The sequence below is a fragment of the Dipodomys ordii genome, unplaced genomic scaffold, assembly GCF_000151885.1.
Source record: "Dipodomys ordii isolate 6190 unplaced genomic scaffold, Dord_2.0 Scaffold88, whole genome shotgun sequence".
NCBI classification, from domain to species: Eukaryota; Metazoa; Chordata; class Mammalia; order Rodentia; family Heteromyidae; genus Dipodomys; species Dipodomys ordii.
The window spans coordinates 2,271,544-2,283,321 of NW_012267304.1; the positions used below are offsets into that span (position 1 = coordinate 2,271,544).

Consider the following 11,778-nt stretch of genomic DNA (forward strand, 5'->3'; position numbering starts at 1 on the left):
CTACCACTTGAGCTACAGTGCCACTTCCGGTTTTCTGAGCAGTTTATTGGGATTTATTGGAGATAAGAGACTTGTGGACTTACCTGCTGGGACTAGCTTTGGACAGCAATCCTCAGATCTCAGCCTCCTGAGTAGCTTGGATTACAGGCATGAGCCACCAGCTCCAGGCTCCCAACCTGACTCTTGAGGATTGAAAATTCACAGCACTAAAGTGAATGGGAACATAAGTACTTTAAAAGGCATGAGATTTGCTGGGCACTGGTAGCTCCTGTCTTTAATCCTATTTAGGAGGCTGAGATCAGAGGATTGCCATTCACACTCAGCTGGATAGGAAAATCTCTCTCATCTCCAATTAACTACACACACAAAAAGTCTAAAAGTGGAGATGTGACCCAATTGGTAGAGTGCTAACCTTAAACCAAAAGCTTAGGGACAGCACCCAGGCCCTGTGTTCAAGTCCCAAGACTGGCATAAAGAGCAAAACAACAGATTTCTAGGTAAGTAATCAGTATTTACTTGTGGTACTATCAAGACAGAATGATGACACTCATCACCCATCTCTCAAAACTTCCTATAAAGCTGCTCTTTCTCATGGAAAGAGATCTTTAAAGGGTCATTTTTTTACTTGATGTTATAGAGATCTCCATTTTCCAGGCCAAGAGTTGAGCACTGTGGTTTGCCAACCCTAAATGTTACCCTGTGGAATTTTCTTAATCATCCACTGTAAAACAACACCCACAAATATTCATATGTACCACCAAATCTAGTGACTCTACTTAACCCATTAAGCCTGCTTCTTTATCTTCCTTGATTATCTAATGTTTCAGTGTCTCTTTTCAATTGCAATTACTTTCTCATCTGTAGAAGCATTGTTAATTTGCATCAAATTAGTTTTTTACAACTTATAAACAACCAGCAGATATTTGATGTGAAGAAGCAAGATATTAAGTGCTATTGTTTGGGACCAGAAGACCATAAAGGAGAGTTTGTCTGTGTGTCTGTGTCTGTATCTGTGTCTGTGTTTGTGTGTGTCTGTGTCTGTATGTGTGTGTGTTTTAGGGAGGGTATGAATGTAAGCTTGTTTGTGTGAAGGAGGCTGTGTGTGTATGTCAAAGAGGTTGTATATTCATAGAAAAGCCTGTATATTTGTCTTTCTGAAAGAGGCTATATGTGTGCATGAAGGAGTTTATTTGTATATTTGAAGGAAGCTTTGTGTTTTTGAAGGAGGCTTTGTGTGAGAAAGCTCTATTTGTGTATGTGTTTATAGGAGGCTATGCATGAACGTGGCTGTATCTGAATGTGTGTGTGTGTGTGTGTGTGTGAAGGAGACGGTATGTGGAGGCTGGGTGTAAGTGTGAAGTAGTCTCTGTGTGTTTGTGTGAAGGAGGCTATGTATGTATGTGAAGAGAGCTGGCTGTGTGTAAAGGAAGCTGTATATGTTTGTGTAAAAAAAAGCTGTGTGTGCATGTATGTGTGAATTTTTTTTATAATTACTTTTCCCATGTTATAAGTAGGGATTGGTTTGGAATGGTAATATTGACTGTTCAAGATAACGAAAACACTCTAAACAGATGTTTGGTATGATAATGATTATGCACCTATACTCTATAATCAGAATAACGTATAAAATTTAGTATAATTTATCATGATATTGTTTCCTTTTTACATATGATTTCTCAAACCTAGAACAGTTCTTAATGATACTTCTAAAGTTATAAGCAACACTTGTCTTACTGAATGGTCATGAAAAATACATGTAACTTTGGTTACCCAGTTAGTAATTTTCGAATTTTGAAGCAGAAATTACTATTGAGCTGATTCTCATGCTCTTGTAGACAGTAGCAGATGGACTATGCCTACCAACTAAGCTGAAAATCAAAGACATTATAATGTTTGACACACTTCCACATAACTATGACATATTATGACTTTATATTGCTTTTATGTTAGATTGCCACATTTTATTTGGCAATTTTATTTGCCATTGTGTGTGTGGAGGGTGGGGGGGTGGGGGTGTGTGTGGGTGTGAGTGTGGGTATGAAGGAGACTGTATGTGGAGGCTGGGTGTAAATGTGAAGGAGTCTCTGTGTGTTTGTGTGAAGGAGGCTATGTATGTATGTGAAAAGAGCTGGTTGTGTGTGAAGGAAACTGTATATGTTTGTGTGAAAACAGTTGTGTGTGTTTTTTTTTACAATTTTCCCATGTTATAAGTAGGGATTGGTTTGGAATGGTTACATTGATTATGTTCAAGATAATGAAAACACTCTATACAGATGTTTGGTGTGATTTTGATTATACACCTATACTCTGTAATCAGAATAATGCAATTTTATTTGCCATTGCTATATAAGTTCAAAAGGTAATAGAAAGTTCTAAATGTGATGGGATGCAGACTTCATTGTATGAGTATTTATTTAGTACCTTTTAAAAACCAAGCCCTCTGTTATAGAATGGAGAAAGAATACATTCCTCACTGAAAGTAATTGGAAAATACGGGGTAGGGAGACTGGGGAAAGAGAAAATGGTTGAAAGGGGTCAATCTGATTAAAGTACAGTATATACAAATGTAAAATGCCATAGTGAAGCTGAGACCTGGTAGCTTACACCTGTAATCCTAGATACTCTGGATGCTAAGATCTGGAGGATCAAAGTTTGGGAGTAGCCTAAGCAAAAAAGTCCAGGAGAGCCAGACAACGGTGGCTCATGCCTGTAATCCTAGCTACGCAGGAGGTTGAGATCGGAGGATCACAGTTCAAAGCCAGCCTGGGCAGGAAAGTCGGTGAGACTCTTATCTCCAATAAACTACTAGAAAACCAGAAGTGGCGCTGTGGCTCAGGCGGTAGAGCGCTTGCCTTGAGCTGAAGAGCACAGGGACAGCACCCAAGCCCAGAGTTCAAGCCCCACCACTGACTAAAAAATGTCCAGGAGACTCCTGTCTCCAAAATAACCAGCTAAAGGTAGGCTGAAGGCATGGCTCAAGTGGTAGAGTGCCAGCTGGTCAAGCAAGCTGAGCAAGCACAGGTCCCTGAATTTAAACCCCAGTACCATTTTTAAAAAGACAAGTTGTAAAACAGGTCCTATTGGTATGGATGCTAGTAGGAGTGAGAAAAGTGAGCAGAGGTGAAGAGGGTGAATATGATTTATGTACATGTGTGAAAATATAACAGCGAGGTTTGTTGAGATTGCTTTGAGGAGTGGGATGGGGAATGATGGAGAGTAATTCAGGTGAGTCTGGTCAAGGTACAGTGAAACTCTATTGTAAGCTAACAGAAGCTTAAAAAATAAGCTAAACACTGTTTTAGATGCTAGAGAAAAAACAATATAGAAAACAAAAACCCCTGTTCCTATGGGAGATAGATACCATTCTAGATGAGAGAGGCAAATACTGTGTGATATGAAGGGTGATGATAAGCAATATGAAGAAGATTAAAATAAAGTAAGGTATGGTGTGCTTTTTATTTGTGTGCTGATACTAGGGCTTGACCTTGGGCTTTGCACTCTGCTCAGCTTGTTCAGCTTTTTCACTCAACATCTGGTGCTCTACCGCTTGAGCCACACCTCCATATCCAGCATTTTTGCTTCTTAACTGGAAATAAGAATCTCTTACATTTTTCTGCTCAGGCTGATTCTAACCTGCAATCCTCAGACTTCAGCCTCTTGACTAGCTGGGATTACAAGTATGAGCCACTGGTGCCTAGATTAGGTATAAGATATTAAGGAGGGTAGGGCTTGCTAGTTTACATCAGTTACTCTGAAAAGAACTATGAGCAGAGACTAGAGGTACTTAAAGCATGTGAGCCAAGCACATTTTTGAGAATAGAATAAATACAGGAATTTTGCTGTGACAGGATGAACAGAGATGGGAAGTGAGTTGGGTGTACAGTGGCAAATGGACTAAAATGATTATTTGCAGAGTTGATAAATAATTAAACAGATCTATTATTACTGGGGTAGTCAGTAGCAATAATATCAATCTGGTGTTTTGGTTCATAAAGTTCCATCAATAAGAAGATATTAAAAACTCCTAAAGAAGTTTGCTGGGACTAGCTCTGTTACAACCCTTGCTTATCAGAAGTGCTGTTAAATGATACAAAGATTTCCTAAAAGCAGTGATAATAACAATAGTTGGTGAGCTGGTAGCAGAAATTGAGTGTGGCATCTGTGAAGCATTTTGCCAAAAACCAATTTGGATTGTTTTTTAATTAAATCCATCTATGAGCACAACAATATCTGGGAGGTGGTTTTGTAGGAAGAAGTGGGGAGGACATTCTAAGTGGGAGGAATAATGTGGTAGTACAAAAGTAAAAGATGACAGTTATTGAGGACAAAGCAAACATTCTAAATTCATTTATTTGGAGTTGAAAATGTAAGAGTATAGCTATAATATTTTAGCAACTAGACAAAGGTTATTAAAGAGGATTATCTTCATCTGTTTAAGAGGAAAACCTAAGATAGAGAATTAAAAGGACCTAAGACTTAAAACTTGATTGTTTTTATCACCTCTACCCTTTCAAGTCTATAGTCTTGATGTTTTCCCCCTTACTTCAGGGTAAAGAAGTGAAGTTTTAATCTAGGAATAATCACATCTATTTTTGTCATTGGCTTAGTTGTGCTCTTATTTTTAACTACAAAAGTAATAGTCTTGTTTTAGTTCATGTAAGTAATGTTGTAAAGTAATATAGTATATATGAATTTATTCATTTGATGTCATACTTGATTTTTGCTTTGCTCTTAGGAATTTTGACATATTTTATATAATTTTCTTAAGGTTATTCCTTTTGTATTTTGATGTACACATCTTGAAGAATAAGGAGTAGCTATAAGAGATTTTTAACAATTCTCCTATTTTCCTAAATGTTAAGTGTTTAGAAATATAGATTCAGTGATTAACAGATTGTCTATTCTTCTTTTCCTCTTCTTTTCTCTGTAAGATATTGTGATCTGATGTGTGGCCATTGGTAGCTTCCCTAAAAACTTACTAAGTCTTTTAGTGAACAAAGATTTTGATTAGGGAAGGAATTGCTGTGTGTGTGTGTGTACGTACACATGTGCACACACAATCTCCAATTTTCAAGTAAATGTCTAAAAGAATACCGGCAGAGGAGTCAAATGTTATAACACCTCTGAACCCCTGTAAAGAACTGCTTAACAAAATAAATGTCAGGAAGCAGAAACATGTTTAGGGAGAACTAGGGACACATGAATGGAGGGAGGAAAGCAAATGTAGTGAATCTATTCAATATACTTTAAGTAAAAATTAGACTATGTAACTTTAGGGCGGGAATGGGAGGAGGAAATAGGTGAGAATGCTGGAAGGGTGACATGGATCAAAATGCATTGTACTCATAACCTGACTTATGAAATTGTAACCTCTTTGTTAACTACTTAATAATGGAAAGGAATATGGGCAGAGAGAAAAACAATAAGAAAAATTATTTTTATTAACCATTTCCCACAGCTCTAGTGCAGAGTTGGCAGCTTTCAAAATGCCAGCTGTGGCTATTGGATCATTCTAAAGTAAGCATTCACAGTCCTCTTGTAGCAAAATAATAGAATCAGAAAAATTAAAACCTCTATGGAGCACACTACTTTCTCTTCTTTGAATATATCTCTAAGTTCATTGGCAGCTTACTAATTACTTTGTTAACATTTAAGGAAGTTGAGATTATAAAAAAATTCAACAAAGGTATACTAGTTTGACTTTGTAAGCCTGACAACTATGACAAGATAAAGAATCTGCTTGTAAAGTTCCAGCAGCTACTGCTATGGAAAAAAAATATATAATCCAACATTTTACTTTGAATGGAAGTAAATCTGGTTTGTAATTAGGTTTGTTTACATGACTCTTCTGTAGCTAGAGCAGTGTTGTCTTACATGATGTCCTCAATCTAGTGTACAAACACAAAGAGGCACTTGTCAAACTTAAGTACATTTTAGTTTGCCTGCTAAATTAGCACATTAATAATGAGCATCATTTTCAAGTTGTGGCTGTTTTAATCATTTTTTACACCATCTCTGGATTTTGCTGTTCATCATTATCTTTGGTCTAATAAAAAAAGATGCTTTTGAAATCAATTTTGCAAGTATCTAAAATTGGAAGAAACAATTAGTGCTTTAGATTGATGTTCTTAACACTGGCTTTATGTTAGGTTCAGATTCATCTGAGGACTTTTTGAAACAAGCTAAAAGACAAGATCAAGTGGCATGATGTCTGAAACTTGCTTTAATATATTGCCAGGATGGGTGGCTAGAAAGGTGGCTCAGTGGTAGAGTGCTTGCCTTGCATGCATGAGGCCCTGGGTTCGATTCCTCAGCACCACATAAACAAAAAAGCCGGAAGTAGTACTTGGCTCAAGTAGTAGAGTGCTAGCCTTGAGCTGAAGAGCTGAGGGACAGCACCCAGGCCCAGAATTCAGGCCCCACCACCAACAAAAAATAAATATTCCCAGGATGGGTTAGGAGCAATGGGTGATATTGTTGTCAGACACCTTGTATTCATATACTGTTCTGCAGAATGGGACCTTCTTTGTACAACTACTTAAAAATAATAATAAAAAATTTAAAAATATTCCCCGGAGCCAGGTGTGGTAGCTCACAAATTTAATCCTGTCAGTTCTGGAGACTGAAATCAGGAGGATTATGGTTCAAGGCTAACCTCAGCAAAACATTTGCAAGACACCTTCTTAACCAATAGCTGTGCATTTTAACATGTTTGTCATAACAAGTATGGCTGAGGTTAAGATCCTGGAGAGTTGCAGTTTGAGGCCAGCCTGGGCAAAGAAAAAACTATGTAAGATACCTCATTGGAAGACATTGGGTGTGGTAACAGGCACCTGCCATCCCAACTACAGTAAGAAGTATAAAATGGGAGTACTGTTCAGACATTGGCCTAGATTTTTAAAAAATAAGACCCTATCTCAAATTTTAAAATTAAGTGTATTAAGAGAATGATAGAAGAAATAATCAGACTTTGACAACTTAACAGTTTTGAAAGAGCTAAGTGTATTTTAAGTTAAAAGGGAATAACAGAATGCAAGATAGCTATGTTCATATTTGAATATCTGTCATGTTGACAGATTTTATGTTTTGTGTTATTCTAATGTTGCATTTATACTGAAAAAGAATTTTTCCCTTATTTTTCTTTTTGATGAGTAGAAAATAACTTTGTTTCTAATATATGTTAAAAGTGTATGTTATAAAAATTTCAAAAAATATGTATAGAAGAAGAAAGTAAGGGCTCCTCCATTATCTCACTGGCTAGAGAACCACTGTCACCAGGTTTAATTTGTGGGATCCACTACAAAATGAAAACAAAAGACTCCTTCAGATAGTAAGAATTCAAGAAAGGAACATTAAACACAAGCACGAGGCCCTATGCATAAATCATAATAAACCTTAGAAACTGGAACTAACAAAACATTGGGTTATATAGATCCTTCCATATTTTACAAAGGACTTTCTAATAGAAATTCACACCAATGTAGTAGGCTGCCTGAGAAGTAAACTCAAAGTAAGACTGTCTTTCATGTTGTTATAGAGAGGATGAATATGCTGGAGGGTGGATTATGTTAGGGTATTTATCATTCCTGAATTCTATAGTTATGTGGTCAAAAGAATTGGTTCATAAACAGTAGTTATTTTCTATGTAAGTACCTGTTTTGTTATCTTCTTATGACATTTAATTATTTTCCCCTTCAATTATGATGGTGAATTTCCTTAGAAAGCTGGGCATTACTTATATGGCAGCTTGCTATCTATAGACCTTCACTAGGATCTAGAATATTGACTGCTACCTTAGTCTTTTAGTCATCCAGAAGATGGTTTGAATTTATAGATGTTTTAAATTAGACTACTTCATAACCCTGACTATTCAGACTATCAAATGATAAACCCTCTGTGTATATAGAAAGCAATCTAAAGTGGTGTGCTTGTTTTCTTGTACTTTTAGAACCCAGACAATAGGCAGATATTAGTTCCTGCATGACTTGCAGGGACTTGATCGTGATTACAGCCTAATGAGCTGAAAGAGTTCCCCCAAGTGACTGGAAATGTATTGTAGTGCTAGCTTCCAAATTGTTTTTTGCATAGCTTTATATTAACTGCCTAATTTTCAGCACTTATATTAAAAGTTTCTTTTGTATACAGTATAGGACACTTAAAGTCTATGACTGTTTCTGTTATGTCACTTAGAAATCGTTCTGTGGCTGCTCCTTTGTTCTCTGTCTCTTCACCTGTCCATACTGCCACTATTGTATTTCAACCGACCCGAACTTTACCCCTTTTTTTCTTCTAGTTTGTATTCACTACTTTATATAGTGTATGTGAATAAAGAGATAGAATTTAAGCTAGTTTATTAAAAAAATCTATGGCTTCTTTTGCAAATTTGACATTTTTTCTTTTGAAACCTTTTTGAGAATGTAAATTCCTGGTAGATAAATGTTATCAAATCTAACAGCTAAAACTACATTTTTTTTGGCTGGTCCTGGGGCTTGAACTCTGGGCCTACGGACTATTTCTAAGCTCCTTTTGCACAAGGCTACTAGCACTCTTACCACTTGAGCCACAACTCTACTTGAGGCATTTTCTGTGATTAACTGGAGATGAGAATCTCATGACTCAGACTTTCCTACTGGGGCTGGCTTCAAATCACAATCTTTAAATCTCAGCAGTATTGCAGAACTGAGCCACTGGTGCCCAGCCAAACTGTCTTGTTTTTAATAAACATTTCATTTGAAGTTCTAATTCCTTTATTTTGATATCTTTGTCAGTTTTATACACATATATTGATGCCATTTGTCAACCTGAATGTAATCGCCTCCTTTGGTTGCCTTTTTGCTACTATTCTTTTATCTTTCATTTGAATATTCTCCTGTCTTCAAAGTGAGAATACTTCCCTTTTGTCCATTTTCGAATTGCATTGTCATATTGCCCTTAAGATATCAATATATGTTCAGTGACTACTTTTCTTTCTTTATCCTTGGCGAGATCTCATTTCTCAATCACTGTGCTTCAGTGCTAAAAGTCACAGAAATATTTTCCTTTCATCCTCAAATCTTCCAGTGATTCCTCATTGTTAGTTAAGTGTAATTTGCTCTTCTAATTTTCATTTCCATTCTCTTTCCCAGTACCTCCTCTTCCATAATGTTTGTCTGGGTTTTCTGGTTTCCTTTTCTTTTCTCTTTTTTTTTGGGGGGGTGGGTGGTACCAGAGATTGAACCCAAGGCCTCACGCATGCAAGGCAGGTACACTACCACTTTGACCAAATCCTCAGTTCTTTTTTGTGTGTTTTTCCCCCCTGTACACAACCCTCATACTTGCTTGTCTTGCTTGCTCAGCTTGCCTACTTGGCAAGCACTCTACAACTTAAGCTGTAAGTGCAGCTTTTTGCTGGTCATTTTGGAGATGGACTCTCACAGACTTTCTTACCCTGTCTTGCTTCAAACTGTAGTCCTCCAGATCTCAGAATCCTGAGTATTTAGGATTACTGATGTGATGCACCAGCACTTGATCCTTTTTGTGTTTTTGATACTTGTTTGGGAGATAGGATCTCACTAATTTTTCCAGGTTGGCCTCAAACTCAGATCCTCCTTCTTCCATATCTCAAATAACTAAGGTTACAGGCATGGGCCACTACTTCTGGCCTTGGTTTCTACTTTATAACAAAATCTTCAATTCATAGCCTTTTTGTTCTTTTGCTGTGCTAGGGATTAAACCTAGGATTTTGCACATTAGGTGAACCATTTTTACAATGATTTGCAAATGATTTCTTTCCTTTCTACTGCAATTGCCAAAGTCATCTTTAGCTATACTTTTAAAACCCTCTGTTGGTTTTCTAATAGATATAATGTTGCATTTGTGCACACTGTTTTTACTTTTTGTGTGTGTGCCAGACCTGGGGCTTGAACTCAGGTCCAGGCCACTGTCCCTGAGCTTTTGTGCTCAAGGCTTTCACTCTACCTGAGTCACAGCTCCATTTCCAGCTGTTCTGGTGATTAAATGGAGATAAGAGTCTCATGGACTTACTGTTAGCCTGGCTGGGCTGGCTTCAAACTATGATCCTCAGATCTCAGCCTTCCTGAGTAGCCAAGATTACAGGTGCCTGGCTGTTTTAACTTTTTATCTGTTCTTACATCCATTATCCTACCTTGTTTTCAGCCAATCAAATATCCCTTACTCTCTTTGATTTCTACCAATGTATTGCCTTTTGTGTTTATAATAATTTCCTGCCTCATATCTACCGAATTACTTATATGCTCATTCAAAGCTTATTTGAAATATTAATTCCTTTCAAGTAGGTAAGGATGAAGAAAAAGCTAAACTTCTCATTTACAATTGATTATAATTTCTTTCAAAAATCTGTAAACCAAAAACAATGCTCAACCAATTAAAGTGTCTAGAAAAGGTAAGTAAATTTGTGTAGTCCATTCATTCCACTGACATTGCTAGGTTAGCAAGCATATGTTGAAACTTAAGAATCCAAATTAAGAGGTAGAAAGCATAGCTATAGTGAGCCCTAGTAATGTTCATAAGAATATACAAATATTGTACATGAAGCACATAGAAAGTGATTTTATAATCACCCTACTACGCAAGTGCTAAATTGTGTAGTATAAAACTTATGTAGAATAAGTGTTCAGAGACCAGGGAAAACATTATTGCCTAGGATTGCCAGTGAAAATCACATAGAAGTATGTTTTGAAGAAAATATAAAATGAAGCTGGTGCCGAAGGCTCATGCCTGAAATTCTAGTTGAAATCTGAGGATCAAAGTTCAAAGCAAGCCCTGGCTGGAAAGTCCATGAAACTCTTATCTCCAATTAACCACCAGAAAACCAGAAGTGGAGCTGTGGCTCAAGTGGTAGACCACTAGCCTTAAGTAAAGAAAGCTCAAGACAACATCCAGGCTGAGTTCTAGCTCCAGAACTCTCTCTCTCTCTCTCTCTCTCTCTCTCTCTCTCTCTCTCTCTCTCTCTCTCGCACACACACACACACACACACACACACACACACAATAAAATGTAGACTATCTGAACTGGGGTAGAAGACTTTTGCTAGCATTTTTCAGTAAAAAAAAATTTAATAATTGTTTAGCAAACCCTAAGGGAGAAATTAGCTGTTTGCTTAAGAAAACAGCAAATTTTGTTGTAGAAAGTAGTGGAAAATCTAGCTAGATAATTTAAGTGGAACTAATCAATCAAGTACTCAGATTCCATATTGAGGAAATAAGAATTGTAAAAAGAAAAAAAAGGGAGGGGGGAACCTTCTTCATGCCAGTCTTAGGGCTTGAACTCAGGGCCTGGGCTTTAGTATTCAAATCTAGTGCTCTACCACTTGAATCACAGCTCCTTTTCCAGGTTTTTTTTTTAAACTCGTTTTTTGTGGGTTTTTTTTCTTTTTCTTATTGTGAAAATACTGTAAAGAGGGGTTACCACCTCACTCCAGTTAGAATGGCTAAAATCAAGAACCCTTTTCCAGGTTTTTCTGGTGGTTAGTTGGAGATGAGAGTCACAGACTTTCCTTGTCCAGACTGGCTTTGAACTATGATCCTCAGATCTCAGCCTCCTGAAGTAGCTACAATCACAGGACTGAGACATGAGTGCCCAGCTTAATAAAAACTTTTAGACATATACTAGTTACTGCAAATAAGGGGAACCATGGGACCTACGTTTCTTTGGGTCTGGCTTGGCTTACTTCACTTAATATAATTTTTTCCAAGTCTTTCCATTTCCTAACAAATGGGGCAATGTCATTCTTTCTGATGGAGGCATAGAATTCCATT

General features: G+C 37.1%; 1 protein-coding gene across 1 annotated transcript in view; it reads left to right on the plus strand.

Moving 5' to 3' along the window:
• Positions 1-3,209: 3,209 nt before the first annotated feature.
• Positions 3,210-11,778, plus strand: part of Tbc1d8b (TBC1 domain family, member 8B (with GRAM domain)) — a 50,853-nt gene continuing 42,284 nt past the window's right edge. Inside the window, exon 1 of the mRNA XM_013025837.1 lies at positions 3,210-3,225. Coding sequence (XP_012881291.1) covers positions 3,210-3,225 — 16 coding nt within the window. The remainder of the gene's footprint in view (positions 3,226-11,778) is intronic.